At 35.5% G+C, this 27,053-nt stretch overlaps 1 protein-coding gene and 1 long non-coding RNA gene across 2 annotated transcripts; both read right to left on the bottom strand.

Moving 5' to 3' along the window:
- Positions 1–208: 208 nt before the first annotated feature.
- Positions 209–17,306, bottom strand: adgrf3a (adhesion G protein-coupled receptor F3a). The gene is made up of 13 exons (XM_073869179.1): positions 17,274–17,306; positions 17,069–17,127; positions 16,710–16,819; positions 16,180–16,398; positions 13,687–13,923; positions 13,445–13,597; positions 12,903–13,087; positions 12,624–12,809; positions 2,999–4,312; positions 2,835–2,876; positions 611–646; positions 415–492; positions 209–342 (listed from the first exon to the last, which is right to left on the bottom strand). Exons 1-12 carry the CDS (start codon positions 17,304–17,306, stop codon positions 436–438), a joined length of 2,631 nt encoding a protein of 876 aa, XP_073725280.1. The 3' UTR covers positions 209–342; positions 415–435.
- Positions 17,307–17,453: 147 nt separating this feature from the next.
- On the bottom strand, positions 17,454–22,064 carry LOC129417371 (uncharacterized). The gene is made up of 5 exons (XR_008635750.2): positions 21,794–22,064; positions 21,626–21,692; positions 18,466–18,481; positions 18,225–18,353; positions 17,454–17,577 (listed from the first exon to the last, which is right to left on the bottom strand). It is a non-coding gene; the product is annotated as an uncharacterized lncRNA (long non-coding RNA).
- Between the last annotated feature and the right edge of the window lie 4,989 nt (positions 22,065–27,053).

The following is a 27,053-nucleotide window of genomic DNA, read 5'->3' as shown; positions in this document are numbered from 1 at the left end:
GCGAGCCTCAGAAAATGACAGAAATCATGCGTCCAGCTTCAATAATGTATCATATTAATTTGAAACAGGAACCCAGAATATTTTTCACAAGCATTGATTAAAACAATGATGACAATAATCAAGCGAAAAAACTACTTAAATTCTGGACCTTTTGGCAGTGAGGGGGGGTTCGTTCGAACCACCCGAACCCCCCCTGCCTACGGGCTTGAAATCTATCCTGTTTTATAGCAGTTTTACACTAGAAATCAGTTATTAATTGAATAAAAAAATGAATAAGAGATCTGACAGAATTGCATCCATAAATGTTTTCCTCCTGCGTTGTCATCTGCGTCCGTTTAAAACCTACATTTCAGTTATGAACAATGTTAGAGAGAAATAAGAAAATAAATTCCAAAACACTGAAATGTTACTTACCTTAAACATCTGTCCAGATGATCATTTCTTCAGTGATGTATCTTTGGTTGAGTGTTCACTTTTAGAATTCACTGATTTCTAATGTAAGAGAACATGCTCTGTGTTATTATAATGTATGTGTTTGTGGCCATAAAACATTAATAAATATTAAAAAATGTATTGTACAGTATGTTCCCCTGCATGTGCATGTACTAACCTTGGCCCTGAAACGCTTCAAAAGTGCTTCACGAACCTTTGGAGAAGAAATGTGCACGTTATGAATACCATACAGTACATACAGCACAGTTTTGCATACTGGAAGAATGTAACAAACTAATGTGAACTGGTTAGATAAGCCTAAATTCATAGTAGGGTGGATTGCCCTAAAGTGGGACTCTGCCTAATGCGGGACACCTAAGGTTTAATATTTGTAGGTCCACAAATAATACATGAATGCCAGTGAAACTATGGCATCACAAAAATAAAAAAAAAATCACATGACCTATCAAATGTCCAGACATACAGTGAGGAAGGTGGGTGTTTGGGCACCCTGCTGTTTTGCGGGTTCTCACACTTGGAAGTCATGCGGGGTCTGAAATTGTCATCCAGAAATCACAATGTATGATATTTTGGCTGTTTGTTTGTATGATACAGCTGCAAATAAGTATTTGGACACCAGAGAAAGTCAATGTTAATATTTGGTACAGTAGCCTTTGTTTGCAATTACAGAGGTCAAACGGTTCCTGTAGATTTTCACCAGGTTTGCACACACTGCAGGAGGGATTTTGGCCCACTCCTCCACACAGATCTTCTCTAGATCAGTCAGGTTTCTGGCCTGTCACCGAGAAACACAGAGTTTGAGCTCCCTCCAAAGATTCTCTATTGGGTTTAGGTCTGGAGACTGGCTAGGCCACGCCAAAACCTTGATATGCATCTTACAGAGCCACTCCTTGGTTATCCTGACTGTGTGCTTCGGGTCATTGTCATGGTGGAAGACCCAGCCTCGACCCATCTTCAATCCTCTCCTTAATACAGTGCAGTCGTCCTGTCCCATGTGGAGAAAAACACCCCCAAAGCATGATGCTACCACCCCCATGCTTCACAGTAGGGATGGTGTTCTTGGGATGGTACTCATCATTCTTTTCCCTCCAAACATGTTTAGTGGAATTATGACCAAAAAGTTATATTTTGGTCTCATCTGACCACATGACTTTCTCCCATGACTCCTCTGGATCATCCAAATGGTCAAGGGCAAACTGAAGACAGGCCTGGACATGTGCTGGTTTAAGCAGGGGAACCTTCCGTGCCATGCATGATTTCAAACCATGACGTCTTAGTGTATTACCAACATTAACCTTGGACACGGTGGTCCCAGCTCTTTTCAGGTCATTGACCAGCTCCTCCCATGTAGTTCTTGGCTAATTTCTCGCCTTTCTTAGGATCATTGAGACCCCACGAGGTGAGATCTTGCATGGAGCCCCAGTCCGAGGGAGATTGACAGTCATATTTAGCTTCTTCCATTTTCTAATGATTGCTCCAACAGTGGACCTTTTTCACCAAGCTGCTTGGCAATTTCCCCGTAGCCATTTCCAGCCTTGTGGAGGTGTACAATTTTGTCTCTAGTCTAGTGTCTTTGGTCTTGGCCATGTTAGTAGTGGGATTCTTATTGATTGTATTGGGTGGATGGGTTTCTTTATGCCGCTAATGACCTCATCTAATTTAGGATAATAAATGGAGTGGAGGTGGACATTTTAAAGGCAGACTAACAGGTCTTTGAGGGTCAGAATTTGCAGCTGTATTATGAAAATGAATGGTTTGGAGGATCATACATTGTGATTTCTGATTTTTTTTATTATTATGTCTCTTACAGTGGACATGCACCTACGATGACAATTTCAGACCCCTCCATGATTTCTAAGTGGGAGAACTTGCAAAATAGCAGGGTGTTCAAATACTTATTTTCATCACTGTAAATAAGGGTGGAGCAAGCCACTCCCTAGCAACCAAATACAGTACCGTAGCAACAGAACAAACAAAGCCTTTTATCTGTGCATCAGAACATCGTAGAGACATGGAGGTTGGATCGTTTCACTTGTGGCTTGAACTATAATAACTGGTGGAGGCCAATTCACTTTCTAGCAACCAATTAAAAAAGCCTATATCTCTGCATCAGAATATCGTAGAGACATGGGGGTGAACTATTTTGAGTCAGGTATACATTTTTGTAATATTTAGTTTCACAAATTTTTCCACAGCAAGCACCACTTCACATTTTCTTCAGAAAATGAACCATAGTTATTATTATTCTTATGTCTGGACAAAACTGGTATAATTCTTTTGTTTGATTCCAAAATCAAATAGGAAGCACATTTCACAGAAGTCTGAAATTCACAAAATGTCCCACATTAGGACAACCCCCCCCCCCACCGTTACGTGCTTACCTTTTTCTCTCCGAAGCAGTTTGAAAGCAATATGAAAAACCCCTGCGTTGAAATATAATAGTTAATACAATAGTTATTTCAAATATGCATCAAGAAACGTATCAGATGTAGGTGAATATATAGATATGGTGTATTGTGTGCATAATTAGATGGACGATTCTCACCTGTAGGGAATTCAGTATTGTAAATGCGTAATTCACGATCTGGGCATATGGCTTTTGTGTAAGGTCAAGTGTGAACACGAAAAATCCTAAAATCCATGTTATTCCAAGGATAGGGCTCAGCAAAACGATCGTCTTAATGATGCTTTTGGCGACATCTTTTTCGTCCCGAGCTTTTGCCTCGGACACAACAGGCGTTGCAATTTTTGTGATGACCACAAACAATGCAAACATATTTAAAACCACAACGGTACCAACCGGCAAAATAAAGGCAAAGAGTGAACCTTTCAATGTTGATTGATATATTAGCCAGCAAGTCTCTATTGAATAGTATTCACCCTCCTTACCATTGCCATACTGAATGACGGTCACTGCCACACACAATAATGGGCATGCGTAACCAACAGTGATCGATAACGCCAAATAGACCCTTTTCCGTAACTTCTCAAAAACAAATATTAGCTGGTGAAGGAGCACAAAACTCAAGCACAACATCCAGAAAAAGGCGGCCAAGAAACAAAACTGCTTCACCACTGTAAGTATCATGCACCAGTTTGGGAGGATTTGCTCTGGTTTTGCCGATGCTAAAAATGCACAATATGCAAAAAGCAGACAAACTGAGATGTTGACCAAGGCTATATGACGAAAATTGGCGATGTTTGATTTTACGACCGTATCCCACACCATAATCTCAATCAGTATACAGAGCACGAGTGAAACCATTGAAATTCCCAAGCCAACATATGTCAGTTTATCCATATACGGAAGACTTTCTGCTGTTTTGGACATCATGATGGTGAAAGCAGAGTTGTGCGTACAGGTACAGAGTGTCGGGTTGTCTGCACCACCCCACGTGCAGCCTTCACTTGACCACTCGCTTTGATTTTCATCCCAGTAAACGCAAAACATTTGGTGGTTGGGTTTTCTTATTTGGCCATCATTGAAGTTCATCTTCAGATTAGTGTAATCAGTCCTATTTACCTCTGTAACTGACAAGATTATGCCTTCTGATTCAACGCTCTCATTGTTCAGGGTTTGTGGTAAATTGGTGGCAAGTTTCCTAAATGCAACTACAACAACTGAAACGTTTTGCTCTGTTTTGACGCTGACATTGAAAAAGTTGCAATCACTGGAGTTACAGACCTTCAGCACGACATTTGAACGGTTGACGTAAGAAGTGGTGGACAGATTTGAGTTGTTCATCATATTTTCAACACTCTGGAGATATTTTATAGATAAATTGGTAGCATTATCATTTGATGTTTGTTTCCAGTATTTGGTGTCGTTCAAAATATTGCTTATAGCACTTACAAAATCCTGAAAAAGAACAAGGAAACACGATTACATTTATTTAAAATGATGAATGAATAAATTATAAAATTAACGACTAGTCGAATCTGCCTCGTTTTAGACTCCGTTATAGACCGTTAACACATTTTCATGTAAGGTTCTATTTCTTACCATTAGCAAAAAGTATAGAAGCACAAGAGGGGAAACACTCATTCGTTTTTGGCAACAGTCACTATAGCGATTCAGTAGCGCGACCGCCATTTTGGAATGAAAATTTTCACAGCCAATTCATTCTCAATTCATTCTCAGCGAATCTCAAAGCCAAATCAGAAGCGCAATAGTAAGTTTCTTAAATTAAAATTTTGTTCACGTGCTACACCTACACGAAATGCTGTATTATCTTATATGTATGTGTTGTGTTGTTGTTGTTATCAGTTGTGGAATCCAATCATTAAATAGATACACATTTGAGGTAGTTTTTTCTTGCTTTATTTATGCTACTTTACACATTTACTATTATTAGTTACCAACTCCACTAGGTATGAAAAATATTTTGTACATATTAATCCCCTATATCCCGCTACAAACATGATAATCTTATGTATGATGCATGATGCATTGCTCTGTCTGTTATCCTAAAACTGTGTGTTTTTTTACTTAATCCATTTTGAGCGATTCAGATGTATATGTGTGTATATGTGTATGTATATGGAGCCAAAATTTTAGTGGAAGATTTAAAGTGGAAGACTTGTCTAAAAATCTGAAAATAAACTGTAAAAAGAGATTAACCCTTGTGCATCAATTTAAAAAAGGTTACACTCACAGGGGACAAAAATGTCCATGTCCAAAAAGTGTCATAAAAATATTATAGATTAATATTTTTTTCCACTTTCACTGATGCCATTTTTTTAACCAGCATCAGCTCTAATCACAATGACCAAACATTCAATAATTTTCAGAATTTTAACCCTTTAAATGCTGGTTTGTTTACACAATGCCACTGCTGTTTTTTATGAAAAAGAATAATTTTAATTATTTTCAATTTACTAAATGCTAAGCAGATTTTTTTTCTTTGACTATTACAGCCTTGGATATGTCAGTGATTAACAACAACATTAATTTTTATGCATTCATATTTTTTATGCAGTATCAGATTTAAAAATAAAGTTACCTCTCAGGTCCATAAAGGACAAAAATGTCCATGTCAGAAAAGTGTCAAAAAAATATTATAGATTAATTTTTTTTCACTTTCACTGATGCCATTTTTTTAACCATCATCAGCTCTAATCACAATGACCAAACATTCATTAATTTTCAGAATTTTAACCCTTCAAATGCTGGTTTGTTTACACAATGCCACTGTTGTTTTTTATGAAAAAAAATGACACATGCTTTGCAGCGGATGTAGTCTTTTGATTTCCAGTACAATATATTTTTTTTCATTCAAACTGTTCACACATGCACACACACACACGCACATTCTGGTTTCCATGTTTTGTGGGGACATTTCATAGACGTAATGCATTTTATACCATACAAACTGTATATTCTACTCCCCTAACCTACCCCATTCCCTAACCCCAACCATCACAGAAACCCTTCTACTACTTCACATTTTCAAGAAACATCATTCTGTTTAATTTATAAGCTTGTTTTCTCATGGGGACCTCAATATGTCCCCACAAGGTCACAAAAATACTGGTATTCCTATCTTTGTGGGGGAAAAGGGTCACCACAACGTGATAATTACACGCACACACACACATACAATTTTCAGTACACGCATACAAACCACACTCTGACATCCATACCAACACACCCACACAATTATAGCTTCATAATATATCTAATTGGCTCTATAATATGCATAAGCAGAAAACAACACTAAAGAGATAATTTGCTTTATATGCCAAACCTAAAAAAATGGCACCATCTGGTAAAAAATTGTACAAATTTAAATTTTGAAGCCTTGCCAACAAAATGAAAGCCTGTTAACAAAGATTGCATCATTTTATAGTTGAATGGCAAAGGGATTAAAAATTGCAGTTTTAAAGGGTTTCAATGGGGACATTTTTGTCCAAAAGGTCCTGAGAGGAAGTATTTGTGTGCCTAGTAGAAAATAGATTTTTAAAGGAAATGAAGGTGAAATATTAAAATCCCAATAAAAATGCACACCTGTGGAAAATTTTATGCAGTTAGCATTAACACAGGCAAAATTATCAAAAAAAACAAAACTGAAAAGGACAAAAATGTCCTCAAGGATGCACAAGGGTTAATGATCACTGGTCTGATTGTATGTTATTCTGTGTAATCATCATTCAGTTTGAATTTGATCTTTTAATGTACAAATTAGCTGATATTGCCATCACTTCTAGTTGACTCCCGAGTAGCTTTCATTCAAAAATGGCGGATTTGTAGGGCTGCTGCTGGGCGCTGGTGCTGCAATGAAACGTTCTATTGAGATTCCCCTCTTGTGCTTCTATACTCTTTGCCATTAGTTAACTACATTGGTTAACATGAACTACAGTAATAACAAACAATACTTCTACAGCATTTTTTTATCTCAAAGTTAAAATTTCACAATCGAAGAGCTCAGGTGCAAAAACCCCTAAGGGGCGGTTCACATTTCATGTCTAAAACTGTGTGCACCACTTTCCAACGCGGCATTCTTCACCTCTTACACCCTGAAGCTATTTTGGGGATTTTCGCCAGGATTTGGCCAACCCAATTTCAAAAGCTTCCCATACCCACATGCAGAGGTTTACATACAAAAGTTTGGTATAATTTTACAGGAAACCCTTTGAATAGGGATGCACGATATATCGGCCGACATATCGTTATCGGTCGATAGCTGCTTATTTTTAATATTATCAGTTATCGGTCTGATAGCAAAATTAGGCCGATAAATGAAAGCCGATAAATGATGGATTATTTTGGTTTGTTGAACCACTTCACTTGCTCATTGCTGGTCATGTGGAGTTTTGATTGGTGCCTTCTGTGACATAGCACGAAGATGACACGTGTCGTGGGCTTAAGAAGAGTATGCTAGTCTAGCGCAAAGACAAGATGTCCGCGGCCTGGGAGTTTTTCATTGTGAAAATAATATGAAAATTTATCGGCCTATATATATATTAGGGCCGGGACTTTAACGCGTTAAATAAGATTAATTAATTACACAAAAATAACTCGTTAAACATTTTTAACGCATTTTAATCGCACTTATTTTTGCACCGCGGAACATTTCTCATGAGTTTCGGCGGACCGATTATACTGGAGCACCAACTAGCGTTCATGACTTCACAACAAACCACAGTGAAAAGGAACCAAGAGGCTGATGAGATCGCTTTGGTTGGCCCAGTGGATTGGAATTTTTTTTATAAAAAACGAACGGATGTAAGCGTCGATAAAAGCATGGTTGTGTGTAAGCTATGCAACAAGGAATTCACATATCACCGCAGCACATCGAGCATCTCAATGCAAAACATACAGCAGCTAGCGTGGACATTAGCCCGACTCCGGGCACAACGACTTATTCGGACGGGATTAGTTTTACATAGGGATGTGGGGTAAAGCAAGTTTTTATCAGAGCTTCTCGGTGATTTTAGTCCAGTCCGAATGCTCCATGTCAGTAATCATTACGGACAATGTCAGTAAAGATTACGGCGTCTTTTACCTTCTGTAAAAAGGTCCGGAGAAATTACCTCAGGTAATACAAATCCAGTGCGAATAGACCAGCTGTAAATATACACGTAAATCGCGTCATTTCCTTTTAATTTGCGGGTTTCTTTTAAATATAAAAGCGCTTAAAGAAGCGTTTACTTGCGTTCTAGACGGAGAAACAAGTCAGTTACAAGTCAGTTTCTGAATAAAACACGACACAAACTTTAAAAAAAAAAGTCAAATTTACTTCTCAGAGGCATGGAACTGTTTATAAAACTGACGTTCTCCCCAAACTGAAATTAAACACAGTGTTTTGCGTTTTCCTTGTCTGTGCCATGTTGTTTGCACATCTGATATCTGGAAGCAAGGTAACGTGCACGTGAAGACGAGAGGTGACGCGCTGCGCCAACGAGTTACCCCTCCCACTTCTGAATGTTTTACAGAGATTTCTAATCCCGTCCGAATTGACCATTTATATTACCGACGTCCTGTGGTAAAATTACATTACGCCATCTACCCCTGTAAAACTAATCCTGTCCGAATAGGGCAACACTATTTTGTTGCTTAAGCTTATGTATTCAGTCATTATTCATGGTACACTCTAAGAACGAATGTGTTAAAAACAACACATTAGTGTTGATTCTGGGACAACACACTAACTGCGTCGTCCTGGAATCCACCCATCTCTGTGTTATTATTGAAACAACACATTTTGTGTTACTTTTAACACAACATGTGTTATACTTGAACACAAAATCAAGACAAAATGACTCATAATGTGTTAAAATTACACATAATGTGTTAAAAGCTTACAGCACAATGATGTGTATAAAATTAACACATCCTTTCTAAGAGTGTATACTAAAATCCATGTAAAAATTACTTCTTAATGTTCTCAGGTCAAATATTTATATGCGATTAAAATGCGATTAATTTAGATTAATTAATTACAAAGCCTCTAATTAATTAGATTAATTTTTTTAATCGAGTCCCGGCCCTAATATATATATATATATTGGTTATCGGCCCCCAAATATAAAGAGTTATCGGTATCGGCCAAAATTTCCATATCGGTGCATCCCTACCCTTGAAATGACATAAAACACTGTTGAAAGTGCTAAACATGGTTGTATGTGTTGTCAGTCCTCTAACAAACACAAAAATAAATAGGCGTTTTTTGATGTTTTTTGTTTTTCTAAAGTTTTTTATTTGAAAGTGTATAACTCTGGGCCTGGGTGCTCCAGCTACCTGCAGACATTTCCAGCAATTGTCAGCTTACAGAGGAAAAAGGAATTTTTTCTCTGTCATAATGTATGCAAAAGTTACTTTACTCCAACTGAAGGGAGGAATAATACCCTTTTTGTATACAATTTCTGCCTAAAAACATTTGAAGTGTCCCCATAACCACATACAGTGGAATAAATGCAATTTCTTTATATCATTTTAACGAAAACCCTTTGAAGTTACATAAAAAGCTGCTGTTTGTGACAAATTTTGTTATTTATGATGTTTTTCATATGACGAAACACCAAATTGTCTTTTTTTATGTCGTAAACACTGTCTTTGAAAGTGAATAACTCTGGTTCTGGGTGCTCTAGCAGACTGCAGACAGTTCTGTTTGTTAGCAGCAGCGGACAGTAAACACCCAAAAAGAATGAACTCTTTAGCATGTCGAATTCAAAAGTAAATCTCATTTACTGAAGGGTGTGAAAATACATTTTTCATATAAATGTTAATTTTTTGTTTTGCACATATAATAAATAGCAAGGGATTATTCATGCATACAACCAAAGAAAATATTTTTTAGAGTAGGACTTAAAATAAAAGATGGTGTATCATTTGTGGCTATATGTGCTATCTGAGGCAGTTCATACTCAAGTTTCACATATGTTTACAAAAGACCATTTTTTATGGTTTAACTTATTATTCATTCAACGATTGTTGGATATGTGTTGATAATAGAACAAAAATAATGAAAAATATATATAAATAAATATAAAAAATATGAAATATGTAAATATTAAATAATATAAAAAATATGGGGGGGGGGGTTGATAGTGTAAATTAAGTGTAAATAAATTTCTTAAAGTCAAAGATATCTCAAAGTGATGCATATCTGCAGAAAGCAGATACTATAAGCTTTCAAATATTCATATGTGTTACTGGGGTCCATGACAGACCATAAAAGATTAAAATAATATTTTCAAAATAAGATATTTTGGACCCGGGACAGGGTCCTAGGGTTAATGTTAAAGTATTTTCAAATAATATATTTGCGCACACAAGAAACGAAAAATGAACCTCCCCTAAGTGCGTCTGACATGTTTTCTTGTAAATTTGCATTACACAAGGCCGCAATTAAGTGGATTTAAAGCGAAAGTATTTAATGAATGTATATTACATACCAAGAGCATTCGGTTAATATCATTATTTATACCACGGGTCTGTTGAATGATGCATTCTGATTGGCTGAGAAATGTTCTATGGGTGTTGATTATTTTTCTGTAAACCGCACACCTAATTTTTCAAATGTCTTAAAAATAGGCACCAGAGCAATGTTTGGGGTAACCGTGGTATAAGCGGAATGGATGACTCCGGTCCTTTGAATTGGTTGAAAATGATGCACACCTGCGGTGCATTACCACCTTGGTGTGCATTATTTTCTTATAATTCAATGGCCCGTCGTCAATTATTCCTTACGTAATTTAGATGGGGTTTAAAGGCTTTTGCATCAGAGCTCCTCAATTATTGATAAATTTTTAAAATCAAAGTTGTTCCTAATAACATTATTTAATGCACAATGAACAAATATATGAAGATACTTTTAGTTAGCCTGTGTTTCCCCATGCTGCCTTGTGCACAAATTTGTTCGTGCTGCAAGTCTAGCATGGAAACTATGGACCTTTTTTGCCCCTGAAATGGGGAGCCGATCGCAGAGTGGTGAGGGGGCGGCGGGACGATGGCGCGGTCTATGTGGCGCGCCCAGGCAGTTTTGTTTATCCACAGCAGACACAAAGTTGCTTTTCAGTGCAGTCTTAGGTAGTGTTTTGGGTAGTTCTGAACGCAATTAAGTTTGTTTTTAAAAAGGGAGCGACTTTTGGCGTTGAACAGTTTCGTATCCAGGAGGGACGTTTGGATATGGCGAGATATGATAGCCATGAAGTTTTGTGGGACCAACCTGCTAGGCATTGTCGTTGACGAAGTACAATTAACTTATAAAAGGTAGGTGGTATTTATTGGTATCATGTTGTCATTGTGCCTGTGCTGCGGTTGTCGCGGTGCCACTGGGTTGTGTTGCTTTTCAATATGGATGTGCGGCTGCCGGTTTGGTTGCATGGCTTTCGGCTGTGTGGGCACGATAAAAGTTGTCGACGCTTGAACCCACGTCGCTCTACATGCGCCACCCGGCACCATTGAAACGATTGGCCACGAGCTACGTACAGACAGACTTGACAGACACTCGCAGCGCCCAACAAACGGCTCCGAGGGCATTCGTAAAACACGCCTCAAATACGAGAAATTGAACATATGGTTCCCAGACCACGTCTCATTCTCTATGACTGGTCTGGTGTAAGCCAGGCTAACTCTTAGTATGAATACATTTAAAACAACACAATCAGTGTTAGTTTAGGGACAACACATATTATTGGAACACATAGAACTTCCTTTTTCTGTTATTACGCTATAGTTTGCTTTTTAAAGGCATTACAAAAGAGCAGATTTATATAAAGGTTGTTATTGCAAAAGAAAAAAAATATTTCTACACAAATTGTGTTACTCCATGATTGTTGGTCTTTTTTTATAATTCTACACTATGGGACCAGATGACAAAAAATTAAATATCATGTGGATTCTAAGTTAAAAACTGGGTGTTTCTAGCCTGGCTAACACCAGACCAGTCATAGAGAATGAGACGTGGTCAGGGAACAATATGCAAATTTTCTCATATTTAAGGCCGTGGTTTATGAATGCCCAGAGCCGTTTATTGGGCGCTACGAGTGTCTATCAAATGCGTCTGTACGTAGCTCATAGCCAATCGTTTCAATTATACCAGATGACACATGTAGAGCGACATGAATTCAAACATAAACGACTTTTAACGGGTACGTGTGCACACAGTTGAAAGCTATGCATGCAACTAAACCGGTAGTTGTATATTTATATTGAAAAGCAACACAATTTAGTGGCACTGTGACAACCACAATACAGACATAATGATAATATGATATTAATAAATAACACTTACAATGTTTTTTGTCGACGACGATTTCTAGCAGGTTGATCCTAAAACTCGGTGGCTATCATGTCTTGCCATACAAACATCCTTCTTGGATATGAAATTGTTTAATGCCAAAAGTTGCTCTTTTTTTTAAATAAACTTGCGTTCAGGACTACTTAAACACTATCTAAGGCTGTATTGAAAAGTAACTTCACGTCTGCTGTGTTGGATAAACAAAACTGCTTCGGTGTGTCACATAGACCTCGTCATCATCTTGCTGCCCCCTCCCCGTTCTGTTATTGGTTCCCTATTTCAGGGGCAAAAACGGTCCAAGTTTCCATGCTAAACTTGAAGCGTGAATAAATTGCCAGCAAGGCAGCATGAGGAAACCCAAGCTAGGGTGTTTTATTAAAAAGATGGATTTGAAACTTTGAGAAACACTGAAGATAAAATACTCACAGGCATGATGGTGTCGTTCCATTGATGTGACTGCACTTCAGACACGCTATTCATTGAATCCAGAATTTGTACAGTTGCATCAATATTTGCAAAGGCCTTAATACTTTGGAAAGTTGTTGATATTTGTAACCGTTTGAAAAAACTGTCCGCATTTTCTACAATAAATCCCAGTCCCTTTCCTATTTTCTGTTTTTATGAAAGACAAAGGAAGTTACTAACTTCATCTGAGAGGAAACTATTATTGAAAATTATGAGAAAATTATTATAAATAAATTATACCAGTATGTCGTTATAAAGTTTGTTGAGACTCGTATCCACACAATTCAAGATTTCCTCCTGCCACATCGTATTATTGCATGTTCTGCTCCTATTGCCAACAGCAGAGTTATCACAAGGTAAAACAGCCGTGTAGTTACCTTTAGTCTTAGGCCATTTATCTTGTGTGTCACAGAATGATGAGTTTTCTGTGTGAAGAAATAGAAGAGAACAGATTTGTTTTTCTCATAGTTCAAGTAAATATGCATTGTAGCTATTCACCTATATCAATAATTTTTTTCCTTATGTATAAAGATCAACCGAGAAGATAATCCTTATTATATACCTTTGTGTTGTTATAAACTGTATTGTATTGTATGTACATGGTAAACAATACAAGCAGTGTAGTGTTTATAGTTTTGGGTATTCAACCTACAAATGACTTAATAACAGCTGACCTTATAGATTTAACTAAAAGAAAGTATTTAAAAATGGAAAAAAATTTACTTGTGAAATAAAGTAAAATCATTTACATGAATTTAAATAACATGAATACCAAAGCTTACTTTGAATGATAGGGATGTTCACAGTCATTGAGCTGCTCTTGTTTGTTTGGGATCTGGTGTTTGTGAAGGTACACGTGGTGCTTAGAGATTCATCTCCGTATCCACATTCAATCGTTGCTTCTGCTTTGTGATAGATCTTGTCTCCATTGTACTCTTGCAAAAATGTGAAAATTGTTGATCAATGCTATGTTAAAACCATAACACTGAGATTTAGACCAAAAACAATGACGATATATTCATACCTGTCGGTTGTTGTGTGAGATCATGGAGATTAGCTGAGCTGTTCCATGAAATATTGTAATTTTCTAAGTTGTTTGAAATGGCACACTGAATTACAACATGCACTTTTTGGTTTGGATCTGTACAATCAGGAAATTGGGGGTTGATACTGCCTTGTATGTCTGGCAAAAGTGCAATATCCAATGTTTCACTTGCCGTAAGCTTTATGGACCCTATTGTATACTCGCATGTAAACAGTCCTTCAGTCAGCGGATAGACGTATGGACAGACAGACAGACAGAGTCTAATTAGTATACAAAGCTAAACTGACATATTGACATAACAAATGCTGATGGTTTCATGTGTTCACTGGCTTGTATGTGCATGGTCTGCATTTTATCAGAAAGGTACACTGTAAAAAGTACTACTTAACCCTCTGGGGTCGGACCCTTTTTGGACACAGTCAGAGGTTCTGACATGCTCTCACATTTGGTCTTTTTTCAGTTGCTTTAAAACACATTAATGGCTTATATCACATAACACTGTATTCAGCACAAACTGTGCTATAATAATATGTAAGATAAATGTATGTACATGTTTGTATTTTTAAGTAAATGATGTTTATGCGTGGTTAGTAAAAAAAAGAAAAACAAAAAGTTGCTGACAAATGACTTCAATTGGTAAAAAATCTAGTTTTTAGTAAAAAATCCAAGTGAAAAAAATGTAAGATTTGTAAGATTAAAAATGTAATTTTTAAATTACTTTAAAATTAAGCTGGATGTACAGTTAAAAGTATACCTTGTGTTTTAATGAAATACACATCTACCTTGAGGGAGCATTAAAAAAAAATTTCAGAAAAATTTACAGTTTATCTAAAAATAAGAATTCTGTCATTATTAATTGTGTAACACGAGGGACAAAACATGACCTTGACACAAGCGTCGGGCTATTGATCCGAATGTGAACCTGAAGGGATGATTATAGAAGCTGGTACACAAACCTGTCAAATCCAAAGAATATCTGGCATTGTATGGAAAAGTTGTTAAAAAATTTCAACTGAGAAAATAGTAATACCACTTTTGCATTTATCTTTGAGAATTTTTATTTATTTAAATGATGTAAATGCATAGAGTAAAGATGAGCAGAGACTAAAGGCATTAAAGAGCTATCGGATTCATGATTTTTTTTATGTGTAAATGTGTATTAGTACATTAAACATATAAAGAGTTTGGTTCCAAAACGCAATAAATCCATTTTGACTATCACATAGCATCTTTAGGTTATAATGACATAAACAATTCTATCCATAATTTGATTTTCAAAGATTTATTATAAAAACTGATTTTTTTTCCAAAATGCTCTAAATCTATTAAATCAATATATAAATGTGCATTCATTGCCATGTAATATTCACTTAGTTGACTAGTGGTATACACCGATTAAAAAAATAAACATTAATGGCATTAATCAAAACACTTACTTTGTCATATTAATAACATCGTCATATCTGCTGTCATGCTTGGGACGTCGTTGCTGAACTTTTTTGACAGCGATCAGCTATAAAATGTTTTGGTCCTGTTGACTTTGAGTAAAATAATTAAAACGTTTTTCATAGGATCCCCTGGGGTCAATGTGTTAGCGTGACAGAAGCTTGATGCTGTCTTGTGAGAACAAGCAACAGACAGCATTTTTCCTTTGCCCGAGTGCCTCTCACGTAAATTATTCGATTTTGATGGCTTACGTTTCTTCCCTGCCACAGAAAACCACCACAGATTTATCAATGCCATCAAAAGTTTTTTTTTTTTTTTTTTTTTGATCACGGAGTACAAATGTGTATTCAAAGCACTGCCATTATTGTTTACAATGCGTGGAATGGTGCGCTGTGATTGGTTAAGCAGATTTATTGCATTCTGCAGAGAAGGAAGACTGCCGTTTGTCACGATTTGGAAATAAAGTGAGAAAAGATGACGGAATAACATTAAGAATTTACTTTTTAATACTGATACAATACTGATTTTGGCGGTAACTAATACAAATCAAAAAATGACATTTATCGCATTTTGGAACCAAACAATTCATATGTAAAGGTACAAATTCCTAAGTAAACGATGACGCAAGTTATCGTCTCCAATTCTTGTATGGTTTTAATATTTTAGTATCTTTACCTTATCAATATGTTACATTCTGCTCAAGCCACGCTGGCGAAGTTGATCGATCAGATTGGTCATCTGCATTTTCTGGATCAGATTCGGGCTCGTATTGATAAGGTAGAGGTATTCAGGCCAATCACAACGCAATGGATAGCTGGCCAATCAAAGTAAATCGCGCCTTTCAGAACGATGAGCTTTTGTACAAAATCTATGTGTTCCAGAGAGGCAAGGCTTTGAGGAGCAACAATAATATACGGTATGTGGACAATTATGTGGTTTTTAACCATAAACCAAAATAACTTTCTGTTTAGCAATGTAATAGAGGCTCTTTAAAACATTCTTAATTACAATTGAAGCATACAATACCTTTCCAGATTGCTGAAATGTTTCTCAGAGTAACAGTGTCAATTAAAGCTTGAGAGCTCAAGTTCGCTTCTGTTCCATAGGTGATAACTGTTGTTTTATTCTGAGCGTTCGTCAAAGACCACGTCACAGCTCCCAGGCCCCCTTGTGTCGTACAAGTAACAGTAGCAGTTGATCCAATATCAACAGGTTGTTCATTAGTTATATTTATAGTCACGAGTCCTTTGAAGAAAAGAAGAAGTGGAATATTTCAGCAATACTATAATACATATACTTTAAATTAATGCCATTTACGTCTGAAGAAATGTGCACACAAAGGTTCAACCAAAATGAAGATTCGTTTCAGACATTTTCATAGTTTTGGCTACGGCCAAAATCTCGTAGAATGAGCACTGTCTTCGTCCTAACCCTTCCCCCTAAAGTAACCTGAGATTTTGACCGTAGCTGTATCCCATCTAGTCATGACAGCAAATGATAAACTAAACAGAATTGTCATTGGGTGAATTCATTCTTTACAAATAAATAAAAGTTACCTTTTATTATTAGCGTTGTTGAATCTAGGTGGTCAGTTATATTTTTAAGTTGATTTATGTTAAAGGAACTAAGCACTTGCACCGTATAATCAACAATCAGACTGCCTTTTCTGTAACACAAAACACAGACTCTAGCACAGTGCTTTCAAATCCTGGTCCCCCTTCCAGGGAGTTTTGGATGTCTCCTTGTTTAACACACCTGATTTAACTCATCAGCTTGAGATTTTGGAAGGAGACTGGTTGGTTGAATCGGGTGTTTTGAATGGGGAGACATCTCGGGCTTTTTGGAAGGGGGACAAGGATTGGGATGAAAAATGACACACGCAGAAATCAATAAACGTTCTTCTTGTTATTATTACCTGAATCCTGTGATAACCAGCGAATCAAACCACGGCAGGGTGCTGAAATATTTTTTGAGCTAAAAGAAATAGAAACATTATTTTTCTGTTAACTATAAATTCTCTTTTTTAGATTGTTTGGGTGTAATACATACCTCATTGGTTATATTCTTACTTATCTCGTCGTACTGATCAGTTTGTTTGTTGTTTTGATAATATAAATCACCATAACTACGACTTGGAAAGGTAGTTGACCCATTGATAATCACTAGGAACACAGATGGGAAGGGGGTTTGGGTTGTTATTTTTTTTCGTAAAAGCAGCAAGCAATGATTCTTGTTTCTTGCATGAATACGTTTCATGCACATATTAAATACCTGTTTTAATAGGCAGGCACACGGCATCAACATTAAGTGTGCAGTTCTCATTTTTGCAGCATTTGTGTGTGTCGCATATATCTGAAGTCCATCTGTGTCCATACGTGCATGAACAGTTTTTTTGTGTGCTGTCGCTTTCATTCACTTTACAATCTAAAAACAAGCATATTTATCATTGTTAAGCCCGTCATTCATATTTTAATTGACATTTCCACTATGCAGGACATTTTAATGTACATTGGTCTCAAATAAAATATTTAACACAATACACAATATGAATTGACTAGATTTGAGTGGATAATGCCATTCTGCCATTACCAATCTTGTGCTACGCACTAGGGAATATTGTTTCAGTTGTTAATGAACGTGTTGGATTATCACACATTAGAATCACTTTCCATCTTATAAGTGTTTAATATTCATTTAACTAACAAAAGCTCAGCTGCAAGAAATCTCTAAATTTAAGAAACCCTTTGATGTATCTGTAGGTCACTGTGGGATTTCTTTGAAAAAGAAAATGAAGTGGCATTATTTTTAGTTAAACAATTACAAAATCATCTTTCCATCCTATAAGCCTTTAATTTACCTTCACAGTTTAAATAATCGAATCATCCAATAGATAAAGTGTCATTATGAGCTGAAGCATGTTTCTAAAACTCTTTCATCTTTATTATTATAACACAATTACTGATTAAAACAGAAAACTGAATATAAGCAGTGACCCTTTAATATTTTATTTGGGTATTTTCCTCAGACACGTGCTGTTACTTAATATAAACAATATTGTCTTTTTAGTATACCTGCTGTAATGTTGATGTTTGAGACAATCGCATTTGGTATATTTAAAGGTGACAACATCGAGAGGTATGTTTCATGATATACTAATGACTCTATTTCAAGCTCAAAAAAGTAAACTTGAGTCGAGTTTTCTGAAACAAAACACAAGCAAATTATTCAGACTTTCCTGCAAACAACTATAATTGTAATATATATATATATATATATATATATTTGTTTAGGTTGCACAAAAGCCATATTTACCTGCTGCCACAGGGACCTATCAAAACAAAGCACACAGAGTCATGAAGTGTACAATAAAAGTGTTACAGTGGTAGTCCGTATAATACAGGGGTGTCAGACATAATTTCATCCCATGGTACATCAGCGTTACGATTGCTTTCAAAGGGCCGGTGGTATTTGTAAGACTATATAAATGTACATATTCTGTTTTATCTACTTTATACTATTGACATTTTATTAAATTATTTCTTATTTTATGTTATCTTTCGACATTTTGTTTAACTCTGTCTTATCTATTTTTTATTTTCTTTCTGTGTATTGATTTTATTCTTTGTAAAGCACTTTGGTCAACTTTGATTGTTTTAAAGTGGTCTATAAATAAAGTTTGAGTTGAGAATCTATCAATTTGTTTATTACATTGCATAATTACCTCTGCATTGGATTACTGCTGGTTTTGTTATTTACTAATTTAATACCTAACTTTAAAAGTAGAAGTGCATGACAAATAATTACAAAGTGTGTTAAAGTGTGCTACATTTAAAAAACTATTTTAAAAAAATACGGTAACAAAAACACATGTTGTATATGAGCACATCTCTGATTTCTTGGTTATCCTTCATTGTGCAGGAAATAAAATGAGAGGCATTTTCAGATACCAATAAAGAGTTTTACAACCTCCACCACATTATATAGGCCATGCATTTGTCTGTCCTCATTTCTTGCCCTCTTTGCAAAAAAGCTGTGTTTTTTACCTGGCTTTGAGTGAGTGACAGACGTCTCATGATTGCAGTGCTATACATATCAGGCTGTAGCCAGGGTTTGAAAATTACAGAGGTCCAGGGTGGGGTGTTAAGAGTTAACAAATGCTATCCCAGGTGAAAAAAGTGCACTTAAATAAAATACACTTTTTAAGTACACGTGGACTCATTTTGTGGCTTTTATATCACATTTGTTTTTGGTACTTCTTAAAATTAAGTTAAGAACATCTAAGTGTTATTTTGAGACATCATTTATTTCAATAAAAATCTAGTTGGTACTGGTATTCTTACTTTTTCAAGTAAACTGAAGTAGTGCTCAAGTAGAACTTTACTTTTAATAAGTATATTTGTAGCATAACTTTACATAAATGTACTTGCTAGTATTTAAGTGGTTTAAAAACATTGAAGCATACTTTATTTTTACCTGAGATCTAAAATATTCTATCTTAACGTTTTTACACCTTTGGTACACTCTGTTTTGGGGGATGGACTGGGACTGCTGAATTATTTATTACTTTTTCATGCAACAATTATTTTTGTAATCATTTTAATAAGCAATATTATATAACAAAAAGGTTACAAGATTTTAAACAAGAACTTGTTTAGTGCTCTTATTGTTTTCATCATGACTTTGTTAAAGGTTAACTTCTAAATTAAATGAAATAACTGAATTCTTAATGCTTATGTTTTGTTGAGATTAGCTTTACCGTTTTACGCTACGTGTTTTAACATATTTGGCATATTTTATTTAAACCCAATTCTTCTTCATCTTTGTACCAGAGTTATTTTCTGTTTTTCAATAGTGTTGTTGATACTCTTACAGATTATGTGGATTACTTTTATCTTACAGAATGTATCAGCAATAACCTGCTCGCGCTGAATGATGCGTCTTATTTGATAAATTTCAGTTTCCATGTTGCCAGATATTAGTACGAAAAACAATCAAAAATAATTGGCCTTAAAAAACAAAGTTTGTGCAAACCTTATATTTTAGAAATAAATCAGAGAAATCGCTTATACTAACCTACACCTAACAATCACTTTATAGATAATGTCAAAGTGTCATATTAATTGCTAAAACACTACGTCTAAAGAGGATTTTATCAATAGGATCTGGCAACACTGCAAATTCTGTACCCGCGCCGTTGCAGTAATCTTCCAATCTTGGTCATTTTACACTAAACTATACAGTAAACTGTCCAAACTTAATTATATATGCAGATTCGTTTTGAAAAACTAGTCATTCAGGGAACTTCAAATTGTATTTTTTATATGAAAAAATTACAGAGGTCCGGACCTCTGTGACCTCATAGCTGGCTACGGCCATGCATATCAGTAGTTTTAATCGTTCATTAAAATGAATCGGTTTAAATGAGTCATTAGTTCACTCAGAATTAAGATATTAGCGGAAATAGGCACGTTATAAACGAATCCCAACTGGACATCGAAAACATTTGTGTAAATAAGACGGAAAACATTTTCTCGCTGGATACGATATTTGGTTTTTACCATCCCGTATTTGTTTTGACAAAAACGCGCATGAGAGAAAGCAGATACGTCATCATTTATTATAAGTTAACTGAGCATTACATTTGCAAGTTGTAATCATACTACGATAATTTACGATTAACTAATAGTCAACTGTAATTGTTAAATTCCGGAAATTCGACCTCGGGAGTCCGAAGACTGCAGCCTTCCGGTCGAGAAACGACCACTGTGCGGTAGAGCGCGCGCGTGTGGTGCTTGGCTTTGCTCGTTCTCTCTCACAATCATCAACCCCACTCCTTAATTACATTAAATTATCAAAAAAGACTTTAGCGGGACAAAAATTTGTTTTGGCGGCCAATAAAAAAATCAATGCAGGGAATACCCTGCAAAAATAAAACTTAGAATAATAATGAAATAATTTGTAAAGTATCGCGTGTCACATAAAATGAGGGGGCGGGCAAGATTTCATTTGACACCCCTGGTGTGTGTGACCCTGGACCACAAAACCAGTCATAAGGGTCAATTTTTTATTGAGATTTATAAATCATATGATAAGGCGGAATAAGCTATCCATTGATGTTTGTTAGGATAGGAAAATATTTAGCCGAGATACAACTATTTGAATATATGAGGGTGCAAACAAAAATCAAAATATTTTTAAAAAATTGCCTTTAAAGTTGTCCAAATGAAGTCCTTAGCAGCACATATTACTAATAAAAAATACATTTTTGGTAGATTTACAGTTTAATATCTGTATGCAACATCTTAATGATTTTTGGCACAAAACATCTGTAATTTTGACCCATTCAATATATTGTTGGCTATTGCTACAAATATACCTGTGCGACTTATGACTTATGTTTTTGTGGTCCAGGGTCACATATATTTATGTGAATACAATTAATTACAAAGTAATAATAATAAAAAGAACAAACCTTGCAAAACAATCCCAGGAAAAGAAGCACAATTCCTTTGCACAATGTCATTTTGTGTCATAGATGTCTGATGTGTAAAGAGAGTCCAGTCATTCATGTGTCACCATAACAAAATGCCTTTATATTTACAGAATGTCATTTCTAACCGTAAACACATCACAAACCTACCCCTACGTTTCACAACTCCTCATAGAAATATTGACCTGCAGATTCAGAAAGTTCAGTTTGTTTTTCAAGTTAGACATGAAACTACACTACAAAATCGAGGCACTATAAAATCGTGAGAGGTGTGGGATGGAAGTCTATTCAAAGTTTTTCTCAATAACTTTCCTAATTTGTTTAATACAGGTCACGTTATACCATAGGCAAATCGTGTCTTAATTCAAACTAGAGGTTAAAGTTTGTGAACAAACTTTGATGTTGGCTAGACAAAGGCCCCCGGCTAAACATGCATCTGCCGGACCGTAATCTGACTCATCGGTGTTGCTTCCTCTCATAAGACCTGGCACAGTCCGTGGGATATTTGATGGTTTGATTGTCCGTTTTACAAATTTCATAAGTCCGGTCCCTTGTGAAAAATAATACTCCATAGGCCACTTGCCAGCATGAATTATATAATTATTATACAATTTACCATAGTAGGTAAACACATTGTTTATTTATACAGGTGCTGGTCATATAATTAGAATATCATCAAAAAGTTGATTTATTTCACTAATTCCATTCAAAAAGTGAAACTTGTATATTATATTCATTCATGCACGCAGACTTATATATTTCAAATGTTTATTTCTTTAAATTTTAATGATATAACTGACAAGAAAAATCCCAAATTCAATATCTCAGAAATTTAGAATATTACTTAAGACTAATACAAAGATAGGATTTTTAGAAATCTTGGTCAACTGAAAAGTATGAACATGAACAGTATGAGCACATACAGCACTCAATACTTAGTTGGGGCTTCTTTTGCCTGACTTACTGCAGCAATGCGACGTGGCATGCTTCTGACGCTGTCTGTTGTTCAAGAGTGGCTTATGGGACAGCTGAAACCCATGTTTTGCATAACTATGTCTGTGCGTAGTGGTTCTTTTGGTCATTTTAAAAGCGAAAAAGCAAAAGCGCAAAGCACAGAGCGCAAGTAAAAGCGTCCGAAGAGTAGCAAAGCAGGAATTTGTTGTACACTTTTTTCTACCACATCCTTTCCTTCCCTTCGCCTCTCTATTAATGTGCTTGGTCATAGAGCTCCGTGAACAGCCAGCCTCTTTTGCAATGACCTTTTGTGTCTTGCCCTTCTTGTGCAAGGTATCAGTGTTGTCTTTTAGACAACTGTCAAGTCAGCAGTCTTCCCCATGATTGTGTAGGCTACAGAACTAGACTGAAAGACCATTTAAAGGCCTTTGCAGGTGTTTCAAGTTAATTAGCTGATCAGAGTGTGGCACCAGGTGTCTTCAATATTGAACCTTTTCACAATATTCACAACACGTTTCACTTTTTGAATGGAATTAGTGAAAAAAATAAACCTTTCCATGATATTCTAATTATGTGACCAGCACCTGAATATTAATATATTTATGCATTTGGCAAACATGGCTTACAAGCCACATTTTTATATCAGCTTGTGTGTTCCCTGGGTTTGAACCCATGACCTTTTGTGTTGCAAACACAATGCTCTACCACGGAGCTACATAGGAACACCTGTTTCATGGGCATTTCCTTCACCATAGTATCTCTATAGGGTGATTTAGGGCAGGATTAACAACCCGGGGGTACAAGTTACACCTCATTTTGAGGTATGTTCTTATAGAGCCTTCCAGCCTCTACAAATATGGTAACCCACACGTTTCTAACTCAGAACCGGCAAAGTCTTTGGGAATTTTGGCAGTTGGATCATCCGTTCTATGAATTCCATAAGTCCGATCGTTTAGAAAAGATATAGCAACCAAATTCAGATCAGAAAATTTGATGGATGTAGCTTGAAAGCTCTATAGACTCTAAGAAAGGATGTGTTGTTATTTTGTACACACCTTTTTTATGCTTTTAACACATTGTGTGTAATTTTAACACATTATGTGTCAAAAATCTTAAAATCTTTGTAATTTGCATTTATTTTTTATAGTAAATAAACATTTCTAATGCCCGTGTTCTTGTGCTCTATGCTCCTGGTTTGCTGTGGTGTCCAGCCTGTTATTTGCATAAAAGGGGGAGGCACGGTTCAGTACAACAGAAAAAGCACAAACCAAATTTAAATTGAATTTAAATTGTTTAAATTGAGTTTAAATTTCACAAAGATGAAACTATCCAAACTCAACAAAACAATTTGAATTCATAAAGAATCATTTTTGATAAACAATTTTAGTTCTGTGTTGGGTCGCCAATTGATCTCAAATTTTTAACTTGGATTATGTGGCTTATATTGATTGTGTGCAGAATGGGGTTTAAATAGTTAATGCTATATTATGATTTATTGCTTTGTGAAGTGAAAAACACAACATGGCAAAACTAGAACGTTCCATAAACCATCAAGACTGTAAGACTGCATCAGAAGCTAGTTTGCATATCAGTGAAATTAATATTTCTGGGAAACAACCGTCGAGGAAACGAACTCTGTCAACAACAGGTCCATTCACTCATCTTCATAAACAAATAAAAGAGCAAAATAATATCTGTGCTCAAAAACACTTTTAAAAAAATACCACAACTATATTGCATATTGTTTTGCATGTCCTTATCATTTTCATACTTTACTGAATATTGTAGGTAATTTATTTTCTACAAAAAACTGATACTGATACTATCTTTATCTGCATGATGGGTGAATGTATATCTGAGCCCTTTATTGCTTCTGTATGTGTGTGTGTTTGTAGTTTTAGTTTGGTTGTGACTACATAAGCTCATGCAGGCAAAACATACTGCTGTAAAACATTAATTTACAATGCAAATCCACAGACATGACATTCTTTTTTAAAATAGAAATCAAACAAAGGGCACATTATATTATCTGGAGGTCAGGTTGGTTCATAAATGACCATGTTTTACTTGTTTAAACCCCAGATAGTGGTTGTCAGGGTGTATGCAAAAGAAATACAATACAGTATACAGAGATAATTTATGAACAGCTTTTTCTGGTATACACGTCTTTGCTTGACCTTAAACTGCTTAATGATATAGTTGTATGTTGTCATGGGCTGCTCTGTAACATTACATTATTGAATATGAGGCCATTCACAGAATCTTCAGACTGCCACCAGCTTTCCATATAGGGGGTGGACAAAATAACACTATGGAAATAAAGCTGATATCACCACTTTCTGTTACCTTCTCACAAGATCATCTGATGGTGAAACCAATTATTGTCTATTTGCCATATTATTTTTAATGCGCTGCCTGTATCATTCTGATTGATTGTTTATTTGATAGTGGCATTTAAAATTATAATCCTGAAAAAATAGTTTGAAAGCAGTGTTGGGGGTAACGCATTACAAGTAACGTGCATTACGTAATAATATTACTTTTCTGAAGTAACGAGTAAAGTAATGCATTACTTTATAAATGTACACCTTAATATTTGAGTTACTTTTTTAAAAGTAATGCGAGTTACTTTTCAGTTTAATTAATTCGATGTAAAAAATTTACTGCATTAAACTGAATGTATTAACGTAGAATTACACACTTCATGGGTAAAGAGTTTCAGTCAGAAACGGAGATGGCAGACCAAAGCTTGACATTTTTGCGATGGAAATATGCAATTTCTGAATGCAGAACTAAGAAAAAGTAACCAAAAGTAACTTAAAAGTAACGTAAGTATTACTTTCCATGAAAAGTAACTAAGTAACGCATTTAGTTACTTAGTATTTTGGGGAGTAACTTAATATTGTAATGCATTACTTTTAAAAGTAACTTTTCCCAACACTGTTTGAAAGTGTAAAACAACTTTACCATAAAACTAACATTTGAGAACTATACATTTAAGAATATATATATAATTTAAAGTGTAATAACAATTATAGACAAACTATGCTTGCATTTATTAAAACTAAAATTAGTAACAAATTATTCATTTATTTAGCTTAATGTATTTTTTATTATTTCTTAGGGGCATTCATCTGGGTTCCCACACCTTAGTTAACTTCAAATTCAAGGACCTTTCAAGGACTTTCCAGGTTCAATACCCTCAAATCCAAGGACTAAATGTGGGGACACATTTCAAGTGAGAGCAAGGTTGTGTTACCTTTAAAGATACATTGTTACAGTTCTCTTTTGAGGGAACTCGCACTGCGTCACTGCGGTGACACTTTTGGGACACCTCCAGGGGTAAGTGCGCTTGAATGTGTATATCAAATTCAACCAATGGTGAGGCTTAACAACAAAGACAGGGTGACGCGGGAGCCAGAAAGTATATCGCTATCTGAAATATTGCCAAAGACGGCGTTACAGGACCGCAGGAAGTATGGCAAGGGAGACGCAGTGTCTCATTCCTTTCTCAGGGAACAACAGTAACATACGTAACCCGAGATGTTTTCATGTGTCAAACACAACTATGCAAAAAAGCATTTTGGTATGAATCAACATTTGCATACAGAAGATATAAGCATTTAAACTGAACAGTTTAGCACATGTGCTTCAAAAAGTCTAGAATTTTTAATATATTATCCTACACTTTTTTTCAGAAAACTTCTTGCATAAAATAGATTCAAGCAATTTCACTGACCTGTATCGATGTATGTACATTTTCAAAAACTTCCCAGGGCCTTGAATTCCCCCCCCCAGATTCACAAACTTTCAAGGACCCGTGAGAACCCTGATTCATGGGAGTTACACGCTTTGACTTTCTGGTTGCACTACCTGACCTTTGCAATGAATTTGCATTTAACAGACTTCACTTGGATCCTGGTATGAGCTTTTGCCCATGATATTAAATTCATAAATATACTTAAAATACAATTAAAATGTACTTGTACTAGTTTTACATTGGTTGTACCACCTGATACAGAAAGTGTATTTATACCAATTGTATGCAATCTACAAACTTTTGGTTCAGCCATAAAAAGTACCTGGGGTTCACTGGATGATATGATATCATGTTTTTCTGTTTATACTTGTTAACTTCTTGATACTATCTTGACATTTGAGAACATCCAAATTGTTAGACGTCAGTTTATCATATATCCTAACATCCTAATAACTACTGATATTCCTAAAATTTGTTTATAGGAAAGGTTATAGGAAAATAATGCCAAAGTATCTTTATAGTTTTAATAATTTAAAAACAATTTCTAACAGTTGTCTTAAACTGCCATTTTAAAAGTCTGAGAAACCAAAAATATTTGTATTTCTTATTTAAAAAATACTAAAAACTTATTTAAGCAAAATAGGTTTATAGAATATTTTTTTTTAATAGCACCCAGGCACAAAAATATGCATCTCA

This window comes from Misgurnus anguillicaudatus, chromosome 7 (assembly GCF_027580225.2).
Source record: "Misgurnus anguillicaudatus chromosome 7, ASM2758022v2, whole genome shotgun sequence".
Taxonomy (NCBI): Eukaryota; Metazoa; Chordata; class Actinopteri; order Cypriniformes; family Cobitidae; genus Misgurnus; species Misgurnus anguillicaudatus.
This window is presented reverse-complemented; position numbering and strand designations above follow the sequence as displayed.

What these genes read in the sequence shown, in the direction of transcription:
- adgrf3a (XM_073869179.1), bottom strand. Translation starts at nt 17,306, where the DNA reads ATGGGTCAACTACCTTTCCAAGTCGTAGTTATG. An exon ending in GAACATCCCTATCATTCAAA is followed by an intron (nt 13,088 to 13,444) that starts GTAAGCTTTGGT and finishes TTCTTCACACAG; the next exon opens with AAAACTCATCATTCTGTGAC. An exon ending in AACTTTATAACGACATACTG is followed by an intron (nt 12,810 to 12,902) that starts GTATAATTTATT and finishes TCATAAAAACAG; the next exon opens with AAAATAGGAAAGGGACTGGG.